This window comes from Channa argus, chromosome 13, assembly GCF_033026475.1.
Source record: "Channa argus isolate prfri chromosome 13, Channa argus male v1.0, whole genome shotgun sequence".
Lineage (NCBI taxonomy): Eukaryota > Metazoa > Chordata > Actinopteri > Anabantiformes > Channidae > Channa > Channa argus.
In genome coordinates, this window is record NC_090209.1 from 12,223,205 (window position 1) to 12,246,114 (window position 22,910).

General features: G+C 39.2%; 1 protein-coding gene across 1 annotated transcript; it reads right to left on the minus strand.

The window, feature by feature from the left end:
* Window positions 1–6,910: 6,910 nt before the first annotated feature.
* On the minus strand, window positions 6,911–19,447 carry atp6ap1lb (ATPase H+ transporting accessory protein 1 like b). Its single transcript, XM_067528297.1, has 7 exons — window positions 19,180–19,447; window positions 12,107–12,144; window positions 11,485–11,567; window positions 10,188–10,426; window positions 9,969–10,019; window positions 9,399–9,642; window positions 6,911–9,047 (listed from the first exon to the last, which is right to left on the minus strand). Exons 1-7 carry the CDS (start codon window positions 19,407–19,409, stop codon window positions 8,811–8,813), a joined length of 1,122 nt encoding a protein of 373 aa, XP_067384398.1. The 5' UTR covers window positions 19,410–19,447; the 3' UTR covers window positions 6,911–8,810.
* Between the last annotated feature and the right edge of the window lie 3,463 nt (window positions 19,448–22,910).

Genomic DNA, 22,910 nt, shown 5'->3' on the forward strand with positions numbered 1-22,910 from the left:
TTGTGTAGCAACGTAACCCAGAATAAACCACAGGTTTAAAAAAACGCCATGTACGTCACAAATTTACGGGAAATGGGAAATTGCTGTTGGCTGGTTACGTATGTTAACAAACTCAATAATAATTTAATACCTAAAAAAAAAAGGAAACACCATATACTAATATACTTTATTATATGAGATGAAAAGTAGTTCCTGAGTGATAAAAGTTCAGTCATTCCTCTTTGGATAAATAGTGCTGGAGACTATCATAATCTCATGTTCCCTTTTTCTCAAGGTTTTCACCTGAGAGCATTTGCATAACTGTCCTAAGGCATAAGCAGAATACAGTAAGCATCTGCTTAGAGACCAAAAGTCTTCCAGATTAAATGATAAATGTGAAGTACTCTATTCAGGTTGTAAATATTTTAGTCATCTACATTAATGATAATATGTTTATAATGCTTTGTGTTTGCATTTTAGTGAACTTTACTGAAGAGCTGTACTTGGGTCAAATTAGAACACGTTTCCATAAAAGTATTAAGAGACAAGAAGCTGAAAACAAGCTGTAGGCTGTTGCCCATAATGCAAAAAATTATCAATAGGAACTGTACCTATGTAGCATCTGACATCTTCTGACAAGCAGTCAATATTGAAAGCAAAAAACAGCTTGTTCAGCAATATAAGAACGGGAATTTGAAAATATTCTGTAAAAGCAGGAGGAAGAGATGAGGGTGAAATGAATGCTTCAGGCTTTCAGAAAGGACACCAAAGATTAATTTGTCATTGGAAAAAAATCCACAGAATGGAATGGATATTAGTGATCATAATTGTGTTTAAAAGCAATTATTCACCAGCTATTTCCTTTGTCGTGTGATAAGAATCAGAACATCGAGCCATTATTGTAGCAGAATGGGCTGATGGAAGACTCAAAGTCCCGTAATAGCCAAGGGAACTGTGGTGCTGCTGACCCACAATTTAGTATTTGATAAAGAACATTATGTATCATGATGCTGAGAAATACTTTTATGCTATTTTGTAAAGAGTCAGGTCAGGAAACTACAAGCTTTCTAAGTGATTAAAAACTCATTTGTTTGTGTCTTCAGGCAGTGAATGACAGAAAGAACATTTGGCTAACAATCATGTTGACATCGACCTTCAGGTAATCAAATGCACTGCAGTTCTCCACCACCAAATTGTCAATAGAATAATCTGAATTACTCAAGTAATTAGGTCATATAGCAAAACAATGGAGGGACTGGGTGAATAACAAGAGATGGCCAGGGATGAAATTTAAGAGAAACCATAAGAGAAATGGTGGAAAGGGGGGGAGAAGGACATAGGGACAGGAAAGATTGTCAGTTGGAGAAAATGTACGAGGAGGACACAGAAAAAGACTGGATGAGACAAGAGAAAACATTCTGCTTTTTAAAAGGCTAAAGCATAAATGAGAGAACGAAGGTGGTGGTAAAGAAAGACAGACCAGTAAATTGAAAACAACTGGAGCATAGTATGAAAGAAGCAGCAAGAGAGGGAACATTTGTCAAGCTATAAACTCTGGTGTTTAAAAATGTGTCCAGATAGAAATCAATGAGTATTGTCCTGATGATAGCGAAGCACGGCTCCCCACACTTTCAGCTGGTGAGCAAATGTATCCACCAGGTTTAACTCCTTGGTTTTCTCATGGAACAAATTATAAAGCATCCAGCCTTTTGAGGGAATTTTAAATGGTTTTCATCATCACGAATTAGAATTAGAAATAAATAAACTATATTTAAGAATTTGATGCACAATCAGTAACTTTTATGACAACTGACAAGAGAAAAGATATTCCAAACACTCAAGTGAGTTGAATACAATGTGTTTATATGCAGGAACCCATCCATGATCATCTATCCAAACAGGCCTTTTTCTGCCCTGTCATGTCTGCATGTCTGGTCTCATATGCAGACATGGAGGCTGTGTGGTCCAAAACATCTCATATCTTACATCTCACATAGTGTCTTCATACTGGGATTGTGCACGATAAGAAAAATTCTTCTCTTAACAACAGTGATACTGAAAGCATCATGAAAACTTGCAAAATTAAAGGCACTGTACCTAAAAATAGGAGACTATAAATAGGAGAAAAGGGGTGACAGGGACTGAGGGATGTCCACAGCATTACAAAACCTATATATACACTGTGTGGCTTGTCTGGCTTTTGTATTAGGGGGTAAACTTGTCAATTTTCTTTTCCATCTTCAAACAAAGTGTGTGAAATGAGTCCAGCAGCTGTCTGATTGCCTGAAAGAAAAAGACTTGATGGGAGAGGTGGCTTCATTATGTGGAGAAATAACAGGCAGCCAGAGAAGACGTTGTGATATTTGCATTATTTTGTGCAGCAGATTAAAAATGGCTCTAAAGTGCTCTACATTCCCAACATGTTCACAATTGATTTGCCCAAAGCGTCCCATTCCATTTTACATTCCCCAGCCACTTCAATTAAAGAAAAAAACACCTAGCTGTTACAAGTCCTCTCCTTGGTCCTATTATTCTCTGTCTCTCTTTATTTTCTTCCTCCCTCCCATCATCAGCTCATTTCAGATATGCAGCCTCCGTTTAATCTTTTTCTTGTGTCTCACTAGCCGTGCCTCAGTGCACCTTATTAAAATGAATATTTTCAAAGAATTCTTCAAAGGCGAAATGTTTGCAGAGAGAATCAGAGCCATGCCCCATGTTACAGGAAATTACAACGACACCGAGCAGAACCAGATAGCCCACCTCTATCTTGCAGCTTCCTCTGTTTTGCAACACTGTGCTACTTGGCTAAAAATCAACTGACTAAACACTGTATGTTTTCAGTCATTACATTACAGTTTATAGATTATGAAAATGCAGCCCAAGCAACCTTTCAAACAGAAAGAAATGTATCCCTACATCACTTAATCTATACCCCAAAATGAAACACACAACCAAGCACATGTTTGAGCTAAATGGCTGAGCTTCTTTGAAAGCAACATATAGTGGAACATCTCCCATCCACCCTTGGACTGTTTATTTGTTTAAGCCCCATAATGCAGACTGTCTTGTTGATAACTAACTTATTTGCAATGATAATATGCCCAAGAGGCTAAAATAAGGCCATTCACTGCGACTGTACTGATAAAGGATGAGGAGCTCAGAGGCTGTGATTGGCTTGAATATGGTGTTGGAATTAATAGTCAACTCACTGAGTCCTAACACATATCCAAGTGCCCCATTGGGCCAAATTAATGATTCACAGTGCAGAATAATCCCAGGCACTGAGATTATTCAGGCACTGAGGGACCGACTAGCATTATCTCCAACTATTTACAATTATAAATGCACTAAACAAGGAAACTGGACAGAAAAAAGGATAAAGAAGACAGAAAATGGAGAGTGTCCTCTTATCTTCTACCAGTCTCATTTTAAACAGAATGCTGCCATCCAGGGGCCCAGCCCGCTGTGTAAAAAGTGTTGGAACATGCACTCGTAATAGGCTCAACTTTACCCACCTGCCATCTGTAGTGTCCTCCTCATCTCTTGTGGACCCAGAATCCAAAAGGCTTTAGACAGTGGGACCTCACCACACTCTGGCTGCAACAAAGCGGTTGTGCAGAGTACCCTGTGGGCCTGTGCTTTCTGGCTGGCAGCTTTACATATAAAACAGGCTCTATCTGTCTCTACACAGGCTGTGGCCACAAACTCTGAATCCCCTGCTTTGAGCACTCTGAGGATCCACACTCTAGAGTTCTGTACGGGAAGAGATTAACAACAAACAGAAAACACAAGTCTTCTCTTCATGTCTCACAGAAAGAGTGAAATTATTTATCACTGAGGGAAGTTTGGTCAAATTAAAGTCTCCTGCTTACTCTCAACTTAATCATCACCCATGTCATTCAAAGCTGATGTAGATTCTTGTTTATTCCCCCTTTAACGTTATTGTACATTGTTTGTTCAATTTAATATCATTTTGTTTTATGGCCTCCTGGCAAGCTGCTGCTGTTTAATTTTATATCCATTTTTAGTCACACTGACAGCTCTTGGTGCTAACAGTCCAGCAAAATAGAACGTTTGAATTTTGTCTTTAATTTGGCTTTTCTAAACGGATATCAAAGGTACAATTCATTTCCTGGCACTCACAGCAGGAACAAAAAGCTTTGACACAATGCAATACTGACATCTAGAGCATGTTATGTGAAGTTACAGACATTAAGGAAATTTCACAGTTTTTCTTGTATTCTGGTATAAAATATTTTTTATATAAAGAAAAATACTACTCGGGGTGTGCTACACTGTGTAAACCTTGCAGCTGGAAATGGTAATACAATAAACATACTTAAACTGCTCTATGATATGCCACAACGCCAAAAATCACACCACATTTGTTTCAAAGAGATGCAGCACTTGTTTTGAATACAGGAAGAGATTCTGCAACTGAATTTAAAAGGAGAGATGTTTAAAAGTTTGTTTAAAAGCAAACTCTGTCTGTAAGAAAATATTTAATGAATTAAGTAATGATGAGGGGTTCTAAACTCTGAGAAACTTAAAAAGTAGTCTCTGGTTTCATCCATTCTTACAAATGCTCTAGTGAGGATTTAATCAGATGTCGCCTTTTTGTTGTTCAATGACTCTAAAATCATTGAACAGTTCAACAGCACTGCTCTACAGTTATTTAGTCCACATCAAACACAGGTGCTTTTATAACTACTTTTATAGCCAAAATAATTTAGTGAGGTGATTAGAAAACTAGAATCCTTTTGGAGCTGATTAACGATCATGCACTGCAGAGGGGATCAGGTTTAGGGCCCCCACTGGGTTGTGGTTAATAAGCAGTCTATTTGAGATACAGGTATTCATTCCAGGGAGAGATTGTGAAAAATCTCTTTAACGATAAAAGTTCATTTATATTAAAGTTTAAATGCTATTTCTTCCTATGGTTTGTGCAAAACTGTACATAGAATAATGGCCGCCTGCATAGTTTCAGGCTGCAATACAAACCAAGCAAAAGTGGGCAATTGTGCCAAATCTTAGTCCCTAAAGAACCCTATGGTGGTTCTGCCACATATGTCAGTCTACATAAATAGATGAGTGAAGCTCGCTCTTCTCCAATGAATTACAATCTACTGTATGGCCATGATATGTATAGTAAAGAGGGTCTGTCTCAACATAGCCTACACTGTCATTTTAAGATCCGTGCTTTTATTAAATAGTGGTCACTTGTTGCAAAGAGCTTTAATAAATGTCAAGTGTGATTTTTATAATGCACAGAAACTGTCTGTTTTATTATTAATACATAACAATCCTGTTCAGCGTATACTAGGAAAAAGATCATCAAAATATTATTAGGTGCTTGAAATTACCAAATATTCATATTTCAAAAGCTACGTAGAAGCTACAACTTAAAAGGCAGCACTATTCATTCATCAACCAACTCATTATTTTGGCTGTGATGTCCATTTCTGGTTAAAGTTAATTTCTTCTGGTTAATGTTAGTGTTGGGAAATAAAACTGCCATCTTTTTGGCAAAAATCCCATTTTGGCAAATTACTCCCCCCCCCAGTCAGACCTGTCCAGTGAACGCAGAGAGAGGAAACTGGAACCTGCACTCAGAAAAAAGTGAGGTGAAGGTGAAGTAAACTTGCATGTGACATACAATGTCACTCCGGATTACATCTCACAAAACCTTAAAAAATAAGAGTTGTATGAACACACATACCATACTGAATGGTAAATTACAAAACAAAATGATAGATACAACTGCATATGAAGCTTCTTTAGTTTAGCAACAGTAACAACATATTGACCACAATAGGTCTCTTCCAAGGAAAGTCACATGTTGTCAGATAGCTTTATATGCACTCAGATACCACACCTGTTATCACAATCACTGACATCAGCAATTTAGGCACAGGTGCATATTTATATGTGACAATACAGCGTCTTTATTATGTATTTCTGTATATGTGGAAGATCGTTTGCTCTTATCTTTTGTCCGTGTACCAAGTATTGTGATGAACCGAGATGAACCTGTACCTGTTCAGGTGGCTGATAATGTCACTGATTCTTTATCAGATGTGGGTACATATAGGCTGTCTGATATTAGTATTTGGGGTCCCCTTGAAAAAGGCCAGTTCTGGTTGAAATGTTGGTCATGTATCAATAAATGTTGGAAGCTTAGTGTGCAGTTATCAGTATGATTTTCCTGTCGAAACACAAGCATTGTCTTTCAAAAGAGGTAAAGTTGTGGAATAAAGTCAAATTAAAGAAGACTTTTGTAGTAAAAGCAACTTCATACAGCCTCAATGATGAACCTTTATCTGTAAGATAAATGCTTTATTTCAATAAGGTGAGTAGTTTTAGCCTAAACTGCCTTAAAAATTGAATTTGAATATTAAAATATGTGTATAAAACATGACTTTGAAGGGGCTGCTTTGGTATCATATGGCTATGACTGCCCATGAAGTACGCATGAAGGTATTTTTTCCAGCAGGTAGACTGTCCCAGTCAGGGGTCCTGACATTTTAGGTCAGAGATAGGTGAGAGGACATAGCAGATGGCACTCAGGAGGGGAGATGGAGCTGGCAGAAGACTTAGGCTGTGGCTTGGAAATCAGGGTAAGTAATAATCGACGTGATCAAAATTGTGGGAACACTTTATGTATTTCTATGTTTGATATTGGCCAGCCCAAAGATATGCAGGTTCCCCATGGGTGCGAATGTAAGTGTGAATGGTTGTCTGTGTACAATATGTCTCTCTGTGTTGGTCATGGGATAGAAAGGCGACCTGTCTAGGGTGTACCCTGCCTCTAGACTAATGGTAATTGGGATAGGCTCCAGCCTCCCTGCAGCCTTAAACAGGATAAACACTTCGGATAATGGATGGATGAATGAATGGATGTTTGATATCTGTTACTATCAGTAATTAGTAATAATTGCCAAACACATCACATCTTTTCCTCTGAATATCATTTATTGTTCAACCTACATCAGTTGGTCCTTGGACAAACCGTCTCCACCTATTTCATAGTTTGTAGGATACATTTATGACCAAAGAACACATTTCACACTGCTACAGATTGACAGAACTGCCATATCAAATGGTAAGATATCTATTTACTGTCATGCTGAGTGTTTTTTATCAGTAGTAATGACTTACTGATGCTGTTACGGCTGCTAGTGTGGCTTCTGGCATAATAATGGCATCTATAAATCCCAGTGGGTGGACGGCATTCCATAGTATCGTCCTTCTATGGTAGGAATTTTCACTGTAATTTACATTTAAATGACACTGGACATTACATTTTCTGGCCCAGCATTAAACAAATAGACGGACAGCGTAATATGTTAATACTTTGTAGAAAACAAAATCATATGCATTGATACTTTAACCAATCCTCATAGAACAATGTCTTACTTGTACCTATGTTTATTAGTTGTGCAATATTTGAAGTTAGTAGACAGCTATGATCGATCGTATGGAGATCTTAATGTATCTACAACTTTGTCTAGCCTTTTGGTTATGAGGATTAGCATAGTCATCCTGTACCTAATAGTATTTCATGATTATGTTGTATATAAAAAAAAAGACCTCCGCAGAGTGACACGTCTGTACATGTATGTGTTTTTGTTTTGTACATAGCTGTAATGGTTAGCTTTTATTTTCACATTGTCTCACTCTGTCTCTCACCATATTTCATGGCAACTCCTTTGTAGCTTTACTTTGGCAGTCAAATCCAGTGGTGTAGATGGAGGACCCTTGGCCTCACTTGTCCAAACGCTTGACTCTCAGAGAGTCAGGTCATCCCAGGACCTGCATTTCTGCCTTGCCCGCAGATGGGCCGTCTTGTGCAGCATAGTTTCTCGTATAGTCTTTTGATAGTTTGTTGTTAGTGCTTTCGCGACTAACCAGTGTTGTGCTAGTTTGTAGAACCCCTTTGTCTGGCTGGTCTGTAAAAGGCCATTTCACAGTTATGTTCCAAGCAGCAGTCCTTCTCAGCAGTGGGGTAAGAGATGCCAGAGGCTCTGAAGGGTCCGTCCGGCTGGTCCATTCACTCCAGCCAGATGCTAGATCAGTGGTTCCCGATATTTCCCTTTGTATACGCTTGTAAGCTTTTCAAGCTCCTTCCACTTTGATCCATATTTAATTATTTTAAGCTGCAACTCATGCAAGATTCTCTGTAATCTTTATTATTAGGAAACACTGGGCTAGCCCTGATAGACCAGCCTTTAATGGCATGCAGCTAATACGGCTATTTCAGCTATAAAACTGGCCGTTTAAAGTATATATTTCTTGCAGCAGTATTAGACAAAGTACGCTGTAATGAAAGCTGGAAAGACAATGTGGGTGTGATGGAAGCTTGTAAGTTGACACTTGTGAGCCATGTAATACATACATTTAATCAGGAGCATCTGATGTTAGCTGTATTAGCTACAGTTGCTAGCCTGTTGTGGTTTTAATGGCTGGCTGGGGTAAAGGCCTGTATATGTAGTCGCCCTTCAGGGCCCCTGGGACCGTCCTTGACCTTTGACATTAGAATCATGAACCATCTCCCAGGGAGAGGCTTGACCATCCAAAGGCCTAATTCAAAATATGCTCGCCAAGATGCAGGCCAGTGAGGAAAGAAGAAGAAGTATCCAACCGTGGTCTGCATTTACCTAAAAGTAGTTACAAGGTTTTCATATGAACAGGCGAAGTTGTCATTTTGTTGGACAATAACTCAGTGGAGGATACGTTTTCACTCTTGTATTCACTTGCACTTCACTTAGCCTTGCTTCTCAGCTTTCTCCCTCCCTCTCTGCCCCTGTTGTCCTTCAGCTCTGCTTTTTCCTTCACAGGCTGTTCTTGTCTGGCAACTCTGCCTCGGGACTTCGAGGAAAGTATACAGTGGCTTTGTGCTCCTCGTAGCGGTCGATGTGTTTGAGGTGTACCACCATGTGCAGGGCATAGGCTAAGACAAGGAGCAGGATCAAAGATGTCACTAAGCCCATCAGAATGGCTGGCGTCAAGAAAGTGGCGCAGTCACTTGCCGAGGCAAACTTATCCGACTGCACATTGAAGGCCTGGATCTAGAAGAGCAGAGAAAAGGCAGAAAGATGAGATTAGGCTGAGGTAAAGAGAGACTACCGGCCCTGACTGGGCTTACCAGATCCTGGGACACTATGCAGATGGACAAGTGGGAACAGCTTAGCAGATGGTTGAACAGACAAATTGACAGTTTGCCAAACAGACGGTAAACTGACAGTCTGACTGAGTAAAAAACAAACAGGCAGGATGAAAAAGGCAGTGGCTGGCCAACATACAGTACAGACACATGACCACATGTAGGAAATAGAGGGGAGAGACTATGCTGTAACAGTGAATGTGCAGAAATTACTAGAGGAGTTACAAAAAGCTGTGCTCCTTTTGTCGTGGTGTACCTGGAAATCAGTGAAAGTGATGTGCCAGTTAGCAGATGTGTCAGTGTGGGAGCTGGGCACTAGCAGGGTATCATATTTGTGCAGGCTGCTGACGTGCTGACAATGGTAGGATGAAGTGGCAGGAGCGTAGACCTCACTGGCGTTGAATGTAGCCTCCTGGGTCCAGTTGTAGTGGATGTGAACACTATCTAGCGTGAACCAATTTTGACCAGCTGCCTCATAAAAAGTGTTGGACATCTGAAGCCTGACAGAAAAGACAAAAATCTGTTAGTTTCACATGCTTTCCACACATTTAAGCTATGTGCTCACAGATCAGCCAGGAGATAAAATATACCAGAGCCATAAATGTGCCTCATACTACCAAAAAAGTTTGGGCTTACAAACCAGTTAGAGTGCCCATGCCTGATCCATTTGGCACAATGTTAAAAACACCTGGTGGATTTCATGTTGTTGCTGATGGTTGCACATACTAGACTAGTTATTTCAGTACAAAAACACTACTCTTTGGTTGAGATTAGAGAATAGATATTTACTTAGCAATAATATTTCAAGCCAAAGTGTGCAATTTACCTGATTACTAGACCTCGCAAGTCCTCCACATCCCCAAACCTTAATGAAAGCCTGTGGTAGATCAAGACCACAAATATTTAATTTCTCAACTGAGCACATTTGATTATTTATTACATGCCTAATAGTAAATACTATGAAATTATGCTCATTATTTGGTTACATATATAGATAAGCTTTTATCTCGCACATCAATTTTGTCTTTTATGTGGTTTAACTTACGTTGCTTTTTCTTTGGTGCAAAGGGAGCCTTTGGTATCCACAGGTGAGTTGGAGTTGAACACCCTCTCGGTCAGATCAATAAAGGTATGATTCCTGTAGCGGATTGCCAGGCGCTTTGCCTTGAACAGAATGCAGGTCTTCCCATTGTAAGACACACTCAGAGGACCGTAAGGCCCCATCAGAGACTGGAGCAGCTTTCTCTTACTGTGAGACATCCCTGGCTGGTGCCAGTTAAAAGGCTGAAATGCGAAGAAAGAAGGTGAGCAAAGGATACATAAAGAAACAGCATTAAACTGGTATACAGTGGGTGGCAGAACTTTTTAAGTGTTTGACTGCCCTCTAGAGGACATACAAGTCCCCCAAAAGGTGCATGATTTAAAGATTTTGCTGATTCTGCTACTTCTATTTAAATAGAAAGAGACTGCATCTATAGATTAAAAAAAAAAACAAATGGTGCATTTGGGTACTTCAATTGTTGAATCAATAATTTCTGGATTTATCGTTAAGATATTGACCTCAAATGGCCAAAATGCAAAACGACCATTCCCAAAGTCATACATGTCAAAAGTGATAAAATGGTAAGGTGGTAGGAGTTTAGACTAGAAATGCTGACTTTATAGGTTTCAACCGCTGAACCAGGACACGAAAATAGAAGCCATACATTCAGGTAATCTTGTTACTGCTTCTCAGTGTATAGGATGCCCCGATTCAGCCAGGTCGACATGTGTCAGTGTGATCTGTGTATATCACCACCACCACAGAAGGCTTCTGATATTGTGCGGTAGCTTTTGGTCTGCATTTCTGCACTGTGCACATAGAAATTCCCCCCTTTAGCTTTTTAATCTCCTAGCTCAGAGGCCCCTTCTCATTGGAGAGCATTTGGGCTAATCCAGCACTATTTTACAAGACATGTAAACTGGAAGTCACATTGGCCATGAAATGATTTATTAGCATGTTTGTTTAAAAAAACATGTTTGAAAAAAAGCAGAGTTGTGGTAACGCAGTTTTGGACAATTTCTAAAATATTTAAAATCTACAAAATTGAATATAGAGGTTGCAGCAAGGAATCGCTTAAACCAAATAAAACATGCAGCCATGCCCGGATACATCACCTGATACCGCGTGTGGTTTCACAGAATTTTTAGAGTGGTCCTATGTTTAATGGGCGACAAGGATACTTTACCTCTGGTGAATGTGAGACCAAAAATATTCCCACATCCAAGGTCAAGCTGCATGACTGACTGAGTATTCTTTGTTGTGTTGCTCTGCTAATGTGTGTAACAGAGAGAGTGTGTACCTGCAGTATTCTCCTGAGAGGGTTTTCATCTTCAGGCGTCAAAATAACCTCTTCACTTTCTAAGCCGTACTCACTGTCTTGACCTGGAAATGAATTATATCAGTATACATACTGAGCTGATTGAAATGCTGCATTGCAGATTGCAACACAGTCATCAAAGTTCAGCTGATTTCACACAGGCTAGAGACACACAGGCACAAAGAGATCCTGCGTACACCTCAGTGCTCAGGCTGCTATCTATTTCCAGTTGCTTTGCGTCATTGCACTGATTCATCAGCAGCTTACTTAACAGTTACGGTAGTAGCTACTGTTTACAAATACAGTTCATCTGGTTCAAGAAACATATGATTAGCATTCATATAATTTAAGTGCCTCCAAGATTTTTTTTCTGCATTTTTCAAACTGTCTAAATATAGCCACACATCTGAATTGCCACTAAGGTGTATAGACCACACACAAGCCACACTTCAAAGTCTGTTTTTGTTGCTGTGAAGCAAGAATGTCTCCAGCATTAAGTATGAAATGCTTTTGTCAGGACTATCTATCCAACACATCAGCATCAAAATTACCATGGCAGGTTTGATTGAATCAGGCCTTGTGTCACACTGGATTTGTTACTTACTTGATGTAACTCTTGTTGCTTGTTTAGGGTTCTCTTTGCTGTGGAAAGGAGCGAAGACAAAATAAGGTGTTGTGATCTCAAGGTGCTGACAAACAATGAAGCTTTTCATTATAATGAAGATTACAGGAAGAAATGTTTTAGTATTTCTTTTGTCCCGCAAAGTTTATTGTGCACTGGTGTAGCTGCAGCAAAAACACAGTCAAAATCAATGTTGCAAACCAAAGTATAGCATATAAAAATCTGATAATATCTAATATATAAAAATATCTAATAATGTGTATTTTAAATTCAATTGTATAAACATTTAAAAGACAGACACAGTCTAGTCAGAAACACTGATACCCACTCTCCGCACAACACATTTTATTGTACTTTTCTCTGAACTTTTGTTAGTACTAGACTGCTGTATACTAAACACTGTATGTTTAGTAGTACATACAGTACACAAAATAATGTGCTTTTCAGTGCCTAAATACCATGTTTTGTGTATGATATGTCACTAAAGCAATTGGAGTCCAATACAACAGTAAAAAAAAGTTAACATTAGAACTTTCAGGAAGGTGTAGGTCTTCATTACAAGTCAATTTCGTTGGACAGCATTTCCAGAAATGCACCACAAAACTGAATTAGATTTATATACATGCACAGTAGTTTGAATTTTTACACCATGTATGAAACTTTTTGAAGTGTTGCTTTTGCTGAATAACCGATCATGGATGTGGGACTGACCTACATAGTACACAAGAGACTGAGGATGAACCATTTCCTTTTCTTCCACGTGTTTGCTTTAGTTGTCCTGCTCGCGGTCTTACTAGACCCTGCACAGTCTTAGACCTCTTTAAGCTAATCGTGATCCTTTTAACTCTCTAATCAAAGACATAAGACGCTAGCAATGGGCTTAGTGAGCGGCATTGACATGGTCAGTTTTGTCTGTTGTCATGGCCCACCCAGTGCTTTGACTGTGTGGTCTGTCCTGGCCTGTTTTTAGTGATCTTCTGAGATGGCTCACTGATCTCGATGCAATAGCCAGTTATAATGGGCTTGAGAAAGGTAAACCCTAAGATCTGTGGGAGTGGGCATGACAACTGACCATCTGTCTTTGTTTTCACAATACTAGAGTCTATTTATTTCTATTTATTTCAAGAGTTGACAAGTTCTGTTGACAAGGACTGATTATCTCATATAGAGACACAGAAAGTGGTGGGAGTGTCCTATATATTTCGAGGTTTTAGCCAAACAAATGATGGATCTGAACAAATGATGGATATTTAACAGCAGCCTGACATTTTTATTATTTATCACAAGGTTAGATTGTTGTCTCATTCGTCCATATGCCATTCACAATATGTTTTTTGCAGTGCAATGCTGGGCAACAGGGGCAAGGAATGAACAGGTTTCATGTCAAATAGCACTTGAAGTCAGAGATTTAACTGTCAGAAATGTCAGTGGCAGCTGCCTGAAGCAGTTATGTACCCGTCTGGTGCAATTTTCACCTAGGCAGTATTGTGTTATTTGGTTCCAGATGGATTAGGATTAGCGGTAAGCACAGGGCAGTTCTACTGGCACCCAAATATGGAGAGACGTAGTCCCTGAACAAGATGAAGAGATTAAGACGTGATGTCAGAGCCCATTGCATGACAGTCCAAGACTAATTACTGGATTTAAACTGACCTCCAAAATTGTGAGTTATTGTATACCCATCCAATTAAATTCAACTTAATGACCATAGCCATTATACAGTCATTGAGCAAGTTCCACCATCCAAATATAATAGTTTAAGGTCATATCCTGTAGGTAAAATTATGCAAGTGATATCTAACCCATAAAAACAATGTGTTCTTTCTTTGTCATTTCTTGCATCTATATTTATTGGGATACACGATATTGTTATTCCTTAGACGTGCTTAATGTTCTTATTTTATTGAGGTAAATAAAAAGATGGTTTATGAGAGAAGCTAATAATATGGATCATGTGGGTTTAGTCTGCGCTTCGATTTTGATTTTGTTTCGGGTGCCCTGTCACACAATTTTAGCAAGTAATTGAGTGAATTTTCCCATAGAACAAAATTGGGCTGAATTAATCTTCGCTTGATTATATAGATATATATATATGATTATATAGCAGTATTTCTAGAATGTGAGTGAGTAAGTAATAAGCAGTGAAGTACAGCCGTGTGAAACTCCATTTCGGTTTGCATGACCCAACTTCAATGCCATTATAAGGATAGTGTAAACTAGATACTCCCATTGGATGTGTGAGTGTGTGTGTGTGTGTTTGTAGGAGACATGGATTTAAAACTATATCATAATATTGTTCAATATTTTTGCAGCAACAACATAAATTACTATGAAAATAAAACCATTTTTTTTGCCAACAATAACTGTACACAGTCCTTAGAGCATTGCAAACATAAGCAAACTACTTTAAACAAGTTAAAAAGGCTATAAAAACAATATGAAGTAAACATTTCCTTCACAGTATGTTTTATCTAGGATTTAGTTTTTTTAATATTGTTATCACGTCTTCTGGTTTGCTTTTCCACCGTGCATGTGAGGGTTACAGCACATAAGCAAACAAATCATTGGACAACTATATCATTATTATGACAAATTCCTAATCAATGGGGTCGATTTATGCTATGTTGTTAAGAAATAGTTTTACTCATGTATATGAACTTGAATGTAATGTCTGGTTGTACTATTCAAACAATATTGGAGTTTATATATGCTAAATCCAAATATTTACATATACCCAAGTGAATGCTGAGTAAGCGTGTTTGTATTTTGTATATGAAACAGTTGCCAAATGCACTACTCCTTTGGCTGTTGTGACTGAAACCTCAGTAGGATGCTAGAAACTTGGACGCTTTTCACTTAGCACCTGCAATGATATGTGAAACCGTGCAAATTCTGCATAATCACAAGTCCAAAAATTATATATTATTTACATGTTTAAAATTTAATGTAAATTCTGCACGGCTGTGGTTGGTGCACCCCCTCCTTTAGCCCACCCAAACACAAGTAAATAAACACATTACCTCTGCATCTACCCAGTCCTCAGCTGGCTGAAGGGGGCCAGAGGAGTTTGAGTGAGTGTGTGAGTGCTAACTAAAGCCCAGCCGTTTGTTCCTGTGCCAGTTTCGCGAGGTCAGCAGCCCAGGACTGCTGCGGCCCCATCATTGGCTCAGACTGTCACACGGGGCCTGGGTGCTGAACAGGCCCTTTATATAATCAAAGCCTTCCTACAGCCACCCCTCGGCTCACCTCACTCCGTCTGCATGTACCCTGAATTATATGGGCCTGCAATTGTACAAACATACACTTTCACAGAACTTACAGTAGATGCAGGTGTCCAAATCACCAGTGCAAGATTACCATGAATCTGCAGCAGAATAGATTAAAATGTCTTGTTTTTAAGCATTAACTGCAATAAGAATCATCTATATCTTGATGGCATCTTGATCAATAACGTGTTACTGATTTCTTTCACTGGACATTCTTATTTAAGCCCACAGATGGCTAGTTGCATAGCCCTCACCCGTGCATCAGCTGTGTGCTGCTGAGCAGAGGAAAGGTGTGGTGACTGCTCCCCAAACTTGTAAACAAGTGCCGTTTGCCTCTGCTTCCGTAGAGTGCTGAGCCACTTCACTCCCAGTCTGTAAACCAGGATCAGCCCATCAAAATAATGCTCATCACTCATTACTACTACAGGAAGAAAGGTGGAGAAGTAATACCTAGTAGTTAGTTTGGTTCTTTTACATGGTTCTTTTAGCTTACTGAAAACTACTTTGCAGCTTTCATTAAACAATTCCAAGAACATAAAGGTAACAGTTGTGAATTGAATGTGGACCTCTAACTATTACATGTTGGTTTCTCAGCTCAGAACCACTGTCATTATGTATATCAATAGTGTATCAGACCATAGTGATGTGCTTGTGTTCTCATATTTCCTTGTATTATAGCTATGTGAAATTTCAAACGGAGCTTTGATAGTATTACACACTGTACAGGATGAGCCTCAACCTTATAAAATATGATTTAAGCGTATCGTTATTCAATTCAAGTTATGGAGTTGGAAAACATCTTAATCCAATACTATTCAGGTGCTGACCTATTAATAGATTTATCGGTGAAGATTAAGGTTTAGGAGTTGACTAAGTTGCCAATCAGAGCTCGGTAGCATTTCAGTAGCTATGATTGCTGCATTAAATTTGATCAAAGGTCAAGTGCTAAATGCCTCCGAAATCAAATGCATTAGTTTTGCTGTGTTTGGCCCGTCAGCATGACTGCATTCATACCGGAAACCTGTCGTCACTTCTTACCTAATCTTTTCTTACTTTGTTTGGTTTCTGAATATTTGGAGCTGTAAAATAAACAGTTTGCTCATTTTTATCAAGTTAAATAGATTATTTCCAGTAATTGGTCTGTAATCCTTTTAATCTTTTTAATCTCTTTTGAATCACTGCTCAATCTTCAACTGGAAATCCAATACTTCGACCTCTTTTCTTTGTGTATGTTTGGGCTTGTTTGTCATTGTTTAACAGAAACATTTGTGCCCGTATTGAATGTACTGTATACTGTGACAGATAACGCTTAAAACAACTAACAAAATACTCCTTTTAAACTGCTGATAAACAAACTGGAACTAAACTGAATGCAGGCGTGTGAGGCTTGCAGTGCATATTTTACTTTCAACAAAAAGTTGTTTTTATTTTCAGAATGTTATATTATTTTGTAGTTTGAAAGATGCATGATTGTTGAGCAATTGAGCAAATGTGTCAGTGGCTATTTTCCTGTGAAGGTTTAATGTAATTTGAGTGCTGTAGCGAGCTTGAGCAACTGGGTCATATGTAATTGGCTTGTGTTGTTTTAAAATTTACTGGGCCAGGCTAACTTAATGCTGCTTTTACTGGTAATTGAATGTTTTCGTTGTGTTTAAGTTTATGTTGTAAGTTGCAGTGTAATAGGTGATTTGTCTATATAAAATCTCATTAGTTAAATGTTTGGTCTCGTTAAATGTTGCACCTCACTCATTTACTGTTAGCAAGAAATGTGTTTTGATCAATGTCATTTGATCCTTCCCCCCAAATGTTTTAGAATAATCCATCAATGTCCCATTATTTTATTTAATTATGGCTCGTAAAATGCACATTGATGCTTTTTTTTCTCTGCTCATGCTCCTCATAACGACACTTGTGGCCAACTTTGTAAAAAACGTATTTATTTGGTCTGCTTTCTTGCAATAAAAAAGCTTACAACAGCAGCAACTACAGCTGCAAAATCTCACCCTGCAGTGCTTTTTCCCCCCATGTCTCATATTTTCCATTGCTGTTGACAAACTCTGTCCAGATAAGTGAAGGTGTCATTTCCATAATTACAACTTTTGATCTCTAATCTGTGCCCATGTTTAGATCATAATGTTTTCATTATTTTTGCTACCATGGGTATCAATACAGTTACATGAAAATATGTCAACATACGGAATTTGTTAAATTATTTGATGTTTTGAACTGCAGTTATTTGTTTTCAAACGGGGAAATCTACCAGAAAGACACAATGATCAATTTTTAACAACATTTCTTTAAAGAAACTGGCTTATTAAACATAACCAAGTCATGCTGGTCTAGTATTTTTAACATGTCATTCTATGAAGTTTGAATCCACCACAGAAACCACAAAAAATTGGCCAGACTGAACATTTTCTCTTCCTTACTGCCGTGCAACCACACGTGTATCAGAGGCAGAAGATTCTAACCGACTCTACCTTTCAATTCCAACCAATGTTATGCACCCCACAAGGCCTTTGAAATAAAAGCGATGAAAGACTGCACTTATATAAGAGCAACTTGTAGTGTGTCAGAGATGAGTAGGCTGCTGTGACTGGGGACCGTAACTGTTACGTTGCAGAGTGAGTACGAAGTTTGATCCAGGGAATAGTCGCAAAACCCTAAAGGAGAAATTAATGTAGTTATTCCCTATAAAAAGTTCAACTAGGGGTCTTTCACGCTTTCACAAACACGAGACTGGGCTGTACAGAGAGCAGTCTCAGTCCCGTGTCTCATGTATACTAAAATATAAATACAAGGTATTTACACAAGCATATTTGAATACATGTGTATAGATAAGATTGTTTGTACAACAATTCAACGATCTAGGATTGTGGTACTAGCAAATCCTTCTTTCTCCAAAGTTTCAGTTACTGTGTTAAAAGTACAATAAGAAGTAACAGTTTGCACAGTGACTAAAGAGTGTCGTGCCTGAAACTGCAGCATATTGTGGCTTTGAAGCATTTCCGCTATAAAAGATTGTGTGAGGCATCATGCGTGGCATAGTTTGAAGAGCCTTACATAGCTTTGGCCCTGTATTACAGGTTTTTGCCTTGATGTCTGTGTAAACAGGCAGGAACCAGCGCTAGCGAAGACCCTGGCAGTCCTATCCCTGAGACACTGTTGTGAGTGTCCCCAGGTTGGAGCCTTGAATATTTTATCCAGATTTGACCTGCAGGACTGCATGTGCATTATGCAGACATGGCTAGAATTCCCTGCTCCACTCTTTCCCCCCCACCTCCCCCACCCCCCCACCCTCCCTCTCTTTCAATGACTGCATCAGTAAACAGACCCCAACAGACCATTTCTGATGCATTCTTTCCTCTCCTCCCTGTCCTATCATTATTTACCTTCCCTATGCTGTGCCTCCCTTCTTCCCTCCTCTCTCCTTTCTCCTCGCTCCGTACCTCAGCTGCAGGCCCACTGCCCCAGCCTTATTTAAGTCCCTCCTGCCAGACCAATACTAGAGACAACAGCCCCATCCGTGATCGATGAGCAGCGTCTGATGCAGTCCCCAAGACTGAGAAACAAAGCTTTGCAGCTGAGCTCTCTTCAGTACACCAGTACTGCCTGCAATCACAGTTTGTGCTACACCCAAGGTGAATTGGGAAAAAGAGAAGGGAGAACTAAGAAAGATAGACCCTAATGAACACATCAGGATCCCATCATCCCTGCATGCATCTCCCTATACCCCTCCCCCCCATCCCCTACACCCCTCCCCTATACACAGCCATAGAGAAGATTTACCTTCTGTCCAGGATTTCAGGCACTTCGTCATAGATGAGTCCCGGCTGCAACTCTTCATCAGTGAAGGAGAGCCCAGACCTGAGAGCAGAGAGCAAGGTAAGGGAGCAGAGGAGGAATGCGTGTGCAGCCATTGAGACAATGAGAGGAGACTGCCGCTGCTTGAGCTCCGCTTCATAATCTGCTCTCCTAGCAGTGCCTGACTCCCAGCTCCTTTGACTGGCAGTCACCATGGCCAATCCGCAGCGAGCAGAGCCGATCAGCGTGCGTCACAGTCCCCTCACTGCACCTTCTCCTCCTCCTCCTCCTCCTCTCCTCTCCCTCCCAACCTACTCCTTTCTCTGTCATCCTCCCTCTGCCTTTTTCACTCTGCTCACCCTCCCACATCCACTCCAGTGCTCTATATCGTCTCTTTCTCTCTTTCATAGCCACAGGCAAGCCCTAAGTATAGACAGCGGCTCATTTGTTTTCATAGCACATCTGATCATACCTATGGTACCTACAAAATAACAGACTCATCCACCACATGTAGACACACATGCTCACACGTATTCATACACATTGGCACATGCTCCTGCATGGACAAACACTCACACACACCTCTGTGGAAAATCACCTGGGAATGTCAAGGTCAAATTGTCTAGGAGCATAGGAGGATGTTGACATGCCTTTAGGTGACCACATAAAGAAACAGAGCCATGACTACATGACCTAGATCTCCAGCATGCTGCCATAATAGCAGAATTAATTCACTTGATCTATGTGTTGTTGTGAGCAATGAGAAGGCCCGCAGCTGAGGAAATTGTCCACTGAGGCTGCAAATATGGATGACAGGAGCAGCTGAGCAGCCATGGGATGAGATGGGAATGAGGGTCCAAGCCTGACGACCCTGACGGCTGATTCCATTTCCTCTTTATTATTAAGCTCCCCATGCGTGAGATGCCACAAGATCTTGATACACCCTCTCATGACTTTTATTTCCATATCCAATGATGTGATGATTTTTAAAGCAGAACATTAAGAGTGGTTATATAACCAAATGTTGTGACCTACTATCGTGGTTGATTTTCACATTGATGCGTTGCAATGATTCACACTTAAAGAATGACTGCTTAGCAAAATTTTAGACTCCCACTTTATCTTCTGTTATAAAACAAACAAAAAATGTCTTCCTCTTAAGCTGTTTCTGCTCTAAAATAGGCCAGCGTCATTATGGTATTTATATACAAATATGGTATCAGAACTACACAGACATGTCAGTATTAAATAAATGACCCTTAAACTGAAATATCTGTGTATATCCAAGGCAAAATTGGCTGGCATGCCACAAGGTACTGCAGAAACTTTTCTGTGTGGTTAAAATGCTGCAGTGCAATGATTTTCAAACATGAAAATAGTAGAAAATAGTAGACAATATAAAGACAATATATCAGCTGTTGAAATTACTGTATGAAATGTGATACATTTTGAGTTTGATATTTGTACTGTAGATGTTAAAATCCACAAATTATTTGCAATTCACTTTGAGAAAAAATATTTTTTTTTTAAGTTGTTGAGCTGTTTGCACATGCAGAGTATCAAAAAGTGATGAATCCCACCCCATCATTACATCTGAAAGACTTGGCCCGCCTGAGATGCTCCTAATCACGATACAGACCTGTTGCCAATTGACCTTAACTGTAAGATGTTCCACCAGGAATTTCTTTTTGCAATTTAGTGATTCATTCATTAGTTTGTTTCTTTGCATTACACTCTTGCCCTGACCCACCTCTTTTTGGGTCAGGGACATGCTGCTGGCATCAAGTTAAAGATGTGCATGTATTTTTCATCAAACGATAAAATTTGTTTATTACTGGAAATTATTGCATTCTGTTTTCATTTACATTTTTGGGCAAGGGTTGCAGGAAATTAATATATTATGTAATGCCAGCTGAATCAAAGAAACTACTGCAACTCGATGAATGTGCATCCCCCTCCAGTACGTAGTTTTTGAGATGATCATTCTGTGTGCGTGCTAACAGTGCTAAGGTGTTGCTGAGAGTATGAGTGGTCGGATGTGTGACCCAGGCCATACAGTAACATGAGGTGACTTAAGGCTGTCTCAGCCCTCTGTCTGCCTGCCATGGTCACTTCAGCAGGCCAGTGTGTCAGTCCACTGCAGAGAAAGTGCAAACTAGACAGTCACTGCTGCCCTCACAGAGTGACAACATCACAGAGCATCACTCAGAAAGATATCCAGGTGTGACGGTTTTAAAAGAACATTAACATTAGCTCCAACATTATTGTACCTTCTAGACAAACATCTTAGTTATTCTATTTAATTTACTGTTATAAAAAAATTAGCTGTGAATGTGAAGTGAATGTTGTTGGTACATTGAATCATGCAGTTGTTGGCAGAATAACAAGACTATTATCAAATATAATAGCCCTGCAGTATCAGCAGTATACTATGTTTGTGATTTCCTGATATCCATGTTTTATGTTTGAGGCTGTGTTAACACTGCATTGGGACTGGTTGTAAGGTGCACTTTTTTGCCCACGCATTTTGTGAGTTTGAGTTACCCTCTCTTGGTGAGTCATACAACATTTTAGATTATGAAACACATTGATCACACAGAGCTGGGGGTTACTGTCTATTTATAGGTATGATCTCATATCCAACTTTTTAATCCTGCTCTTTATGCCCACGTAGAACAGCAAGGCCTGCAAAACACAGGGTGATGTAATGGGTTGAGCAGTTTTAGGTTGCTCTACAGCATGTTGATGAGGATATATGGCTTCTAATCTAGCAGCAAACATGAGCATCTGATCCCTGCAATGACGCTGCTCTAGGAGCATTAATTAAAATACTAAATGCATGTATTCATTACAGAGCCTAGTGTTGCTAGGTTAAGTCTTTCACTTAAATATTTAAGTGTGTTTATGGTGCTGTGTAGTGTGTGTTTGAATATCATCTATGTTATCATATGACAAGTAAATGTTAGAAAACCTGAAAAAGGAGACAAGTTTCTTGATTATGTGTTTTTATTGGTATATGTATTTGCTGTCTGTCATAATGCTGTCCATTGTAGTTGACAGCTTCTGTTGCCTTTTGTGCTCGTCTTGCTCTCTTCACAGCCACGCACTTAAAGACAGACACCCACACACACACACAATCTTTCATCATCAAGACAAGATTAGTAAATAAGGCAACCTAAGCTGACAGTACGATAGTTACATATGAGTAATGTATAATGTATTCATTTCATCTCAATTGCCATGTATACATAAACATCCCATTTTTCTAATCAGGTGGTTCTCATCAATTACATTCAGACTTAACTCATGATTAAACAAAGTCTTTCAATTTTTTAAAAAATGTTACCATTGAAATCCCAGTCTTGTTCTACTTGTACTTGATGCTGAGTTGGCATTCAACAACACAGTAAATGTCTCCCAGAGTTTTTAAACTAGCCTATCAACTAAATATAGAACAATCTCTAGTTAAGTGGACAGTTTGGTTGATTAGTCAATCATTAAAAGTTTTCAGTGTGTCACTGCTTCATTTTTTATAAGCATTGTCCCAGGCAATGTGACGATGCATCTATTTCCTTAAGTATTCCACCTTATATTTATGTGGTACTAAGCTAATAAATTAGGTATTACTGTCTGTGTATTCAGTCAAGTTAATCTGCACTCTGGTAATATTTCCCCATAAATAAACATAATTTCTATCTATAAAACTATAGCCATTC

Bases quoted from the DNA above. Each gene is read 5' to 3' on its own strand.
- atp6ap1lb (XM_067528297.1), bottom strand. From the start codon at position 19,409: ATGGTGACTGCCAGTCAAAGGAGCTGGGAGTCAGGCACTGCTAGGAGA. The intron at 11,568-12,106 runs GTAAGTAACAAA...ATTCATTTCCAG, and splicing joins AGCAACAAGAGTTACATCAA to GTCAAGACAGTGAGTACGGC. The intron at 10,020-10,187 runs GTAAGTTAAACC...GATCTACCACAG, and splicing joins TGCACCAAAGAAAAAGCAAC to GCTTTCATTAAGGTTTGGGG.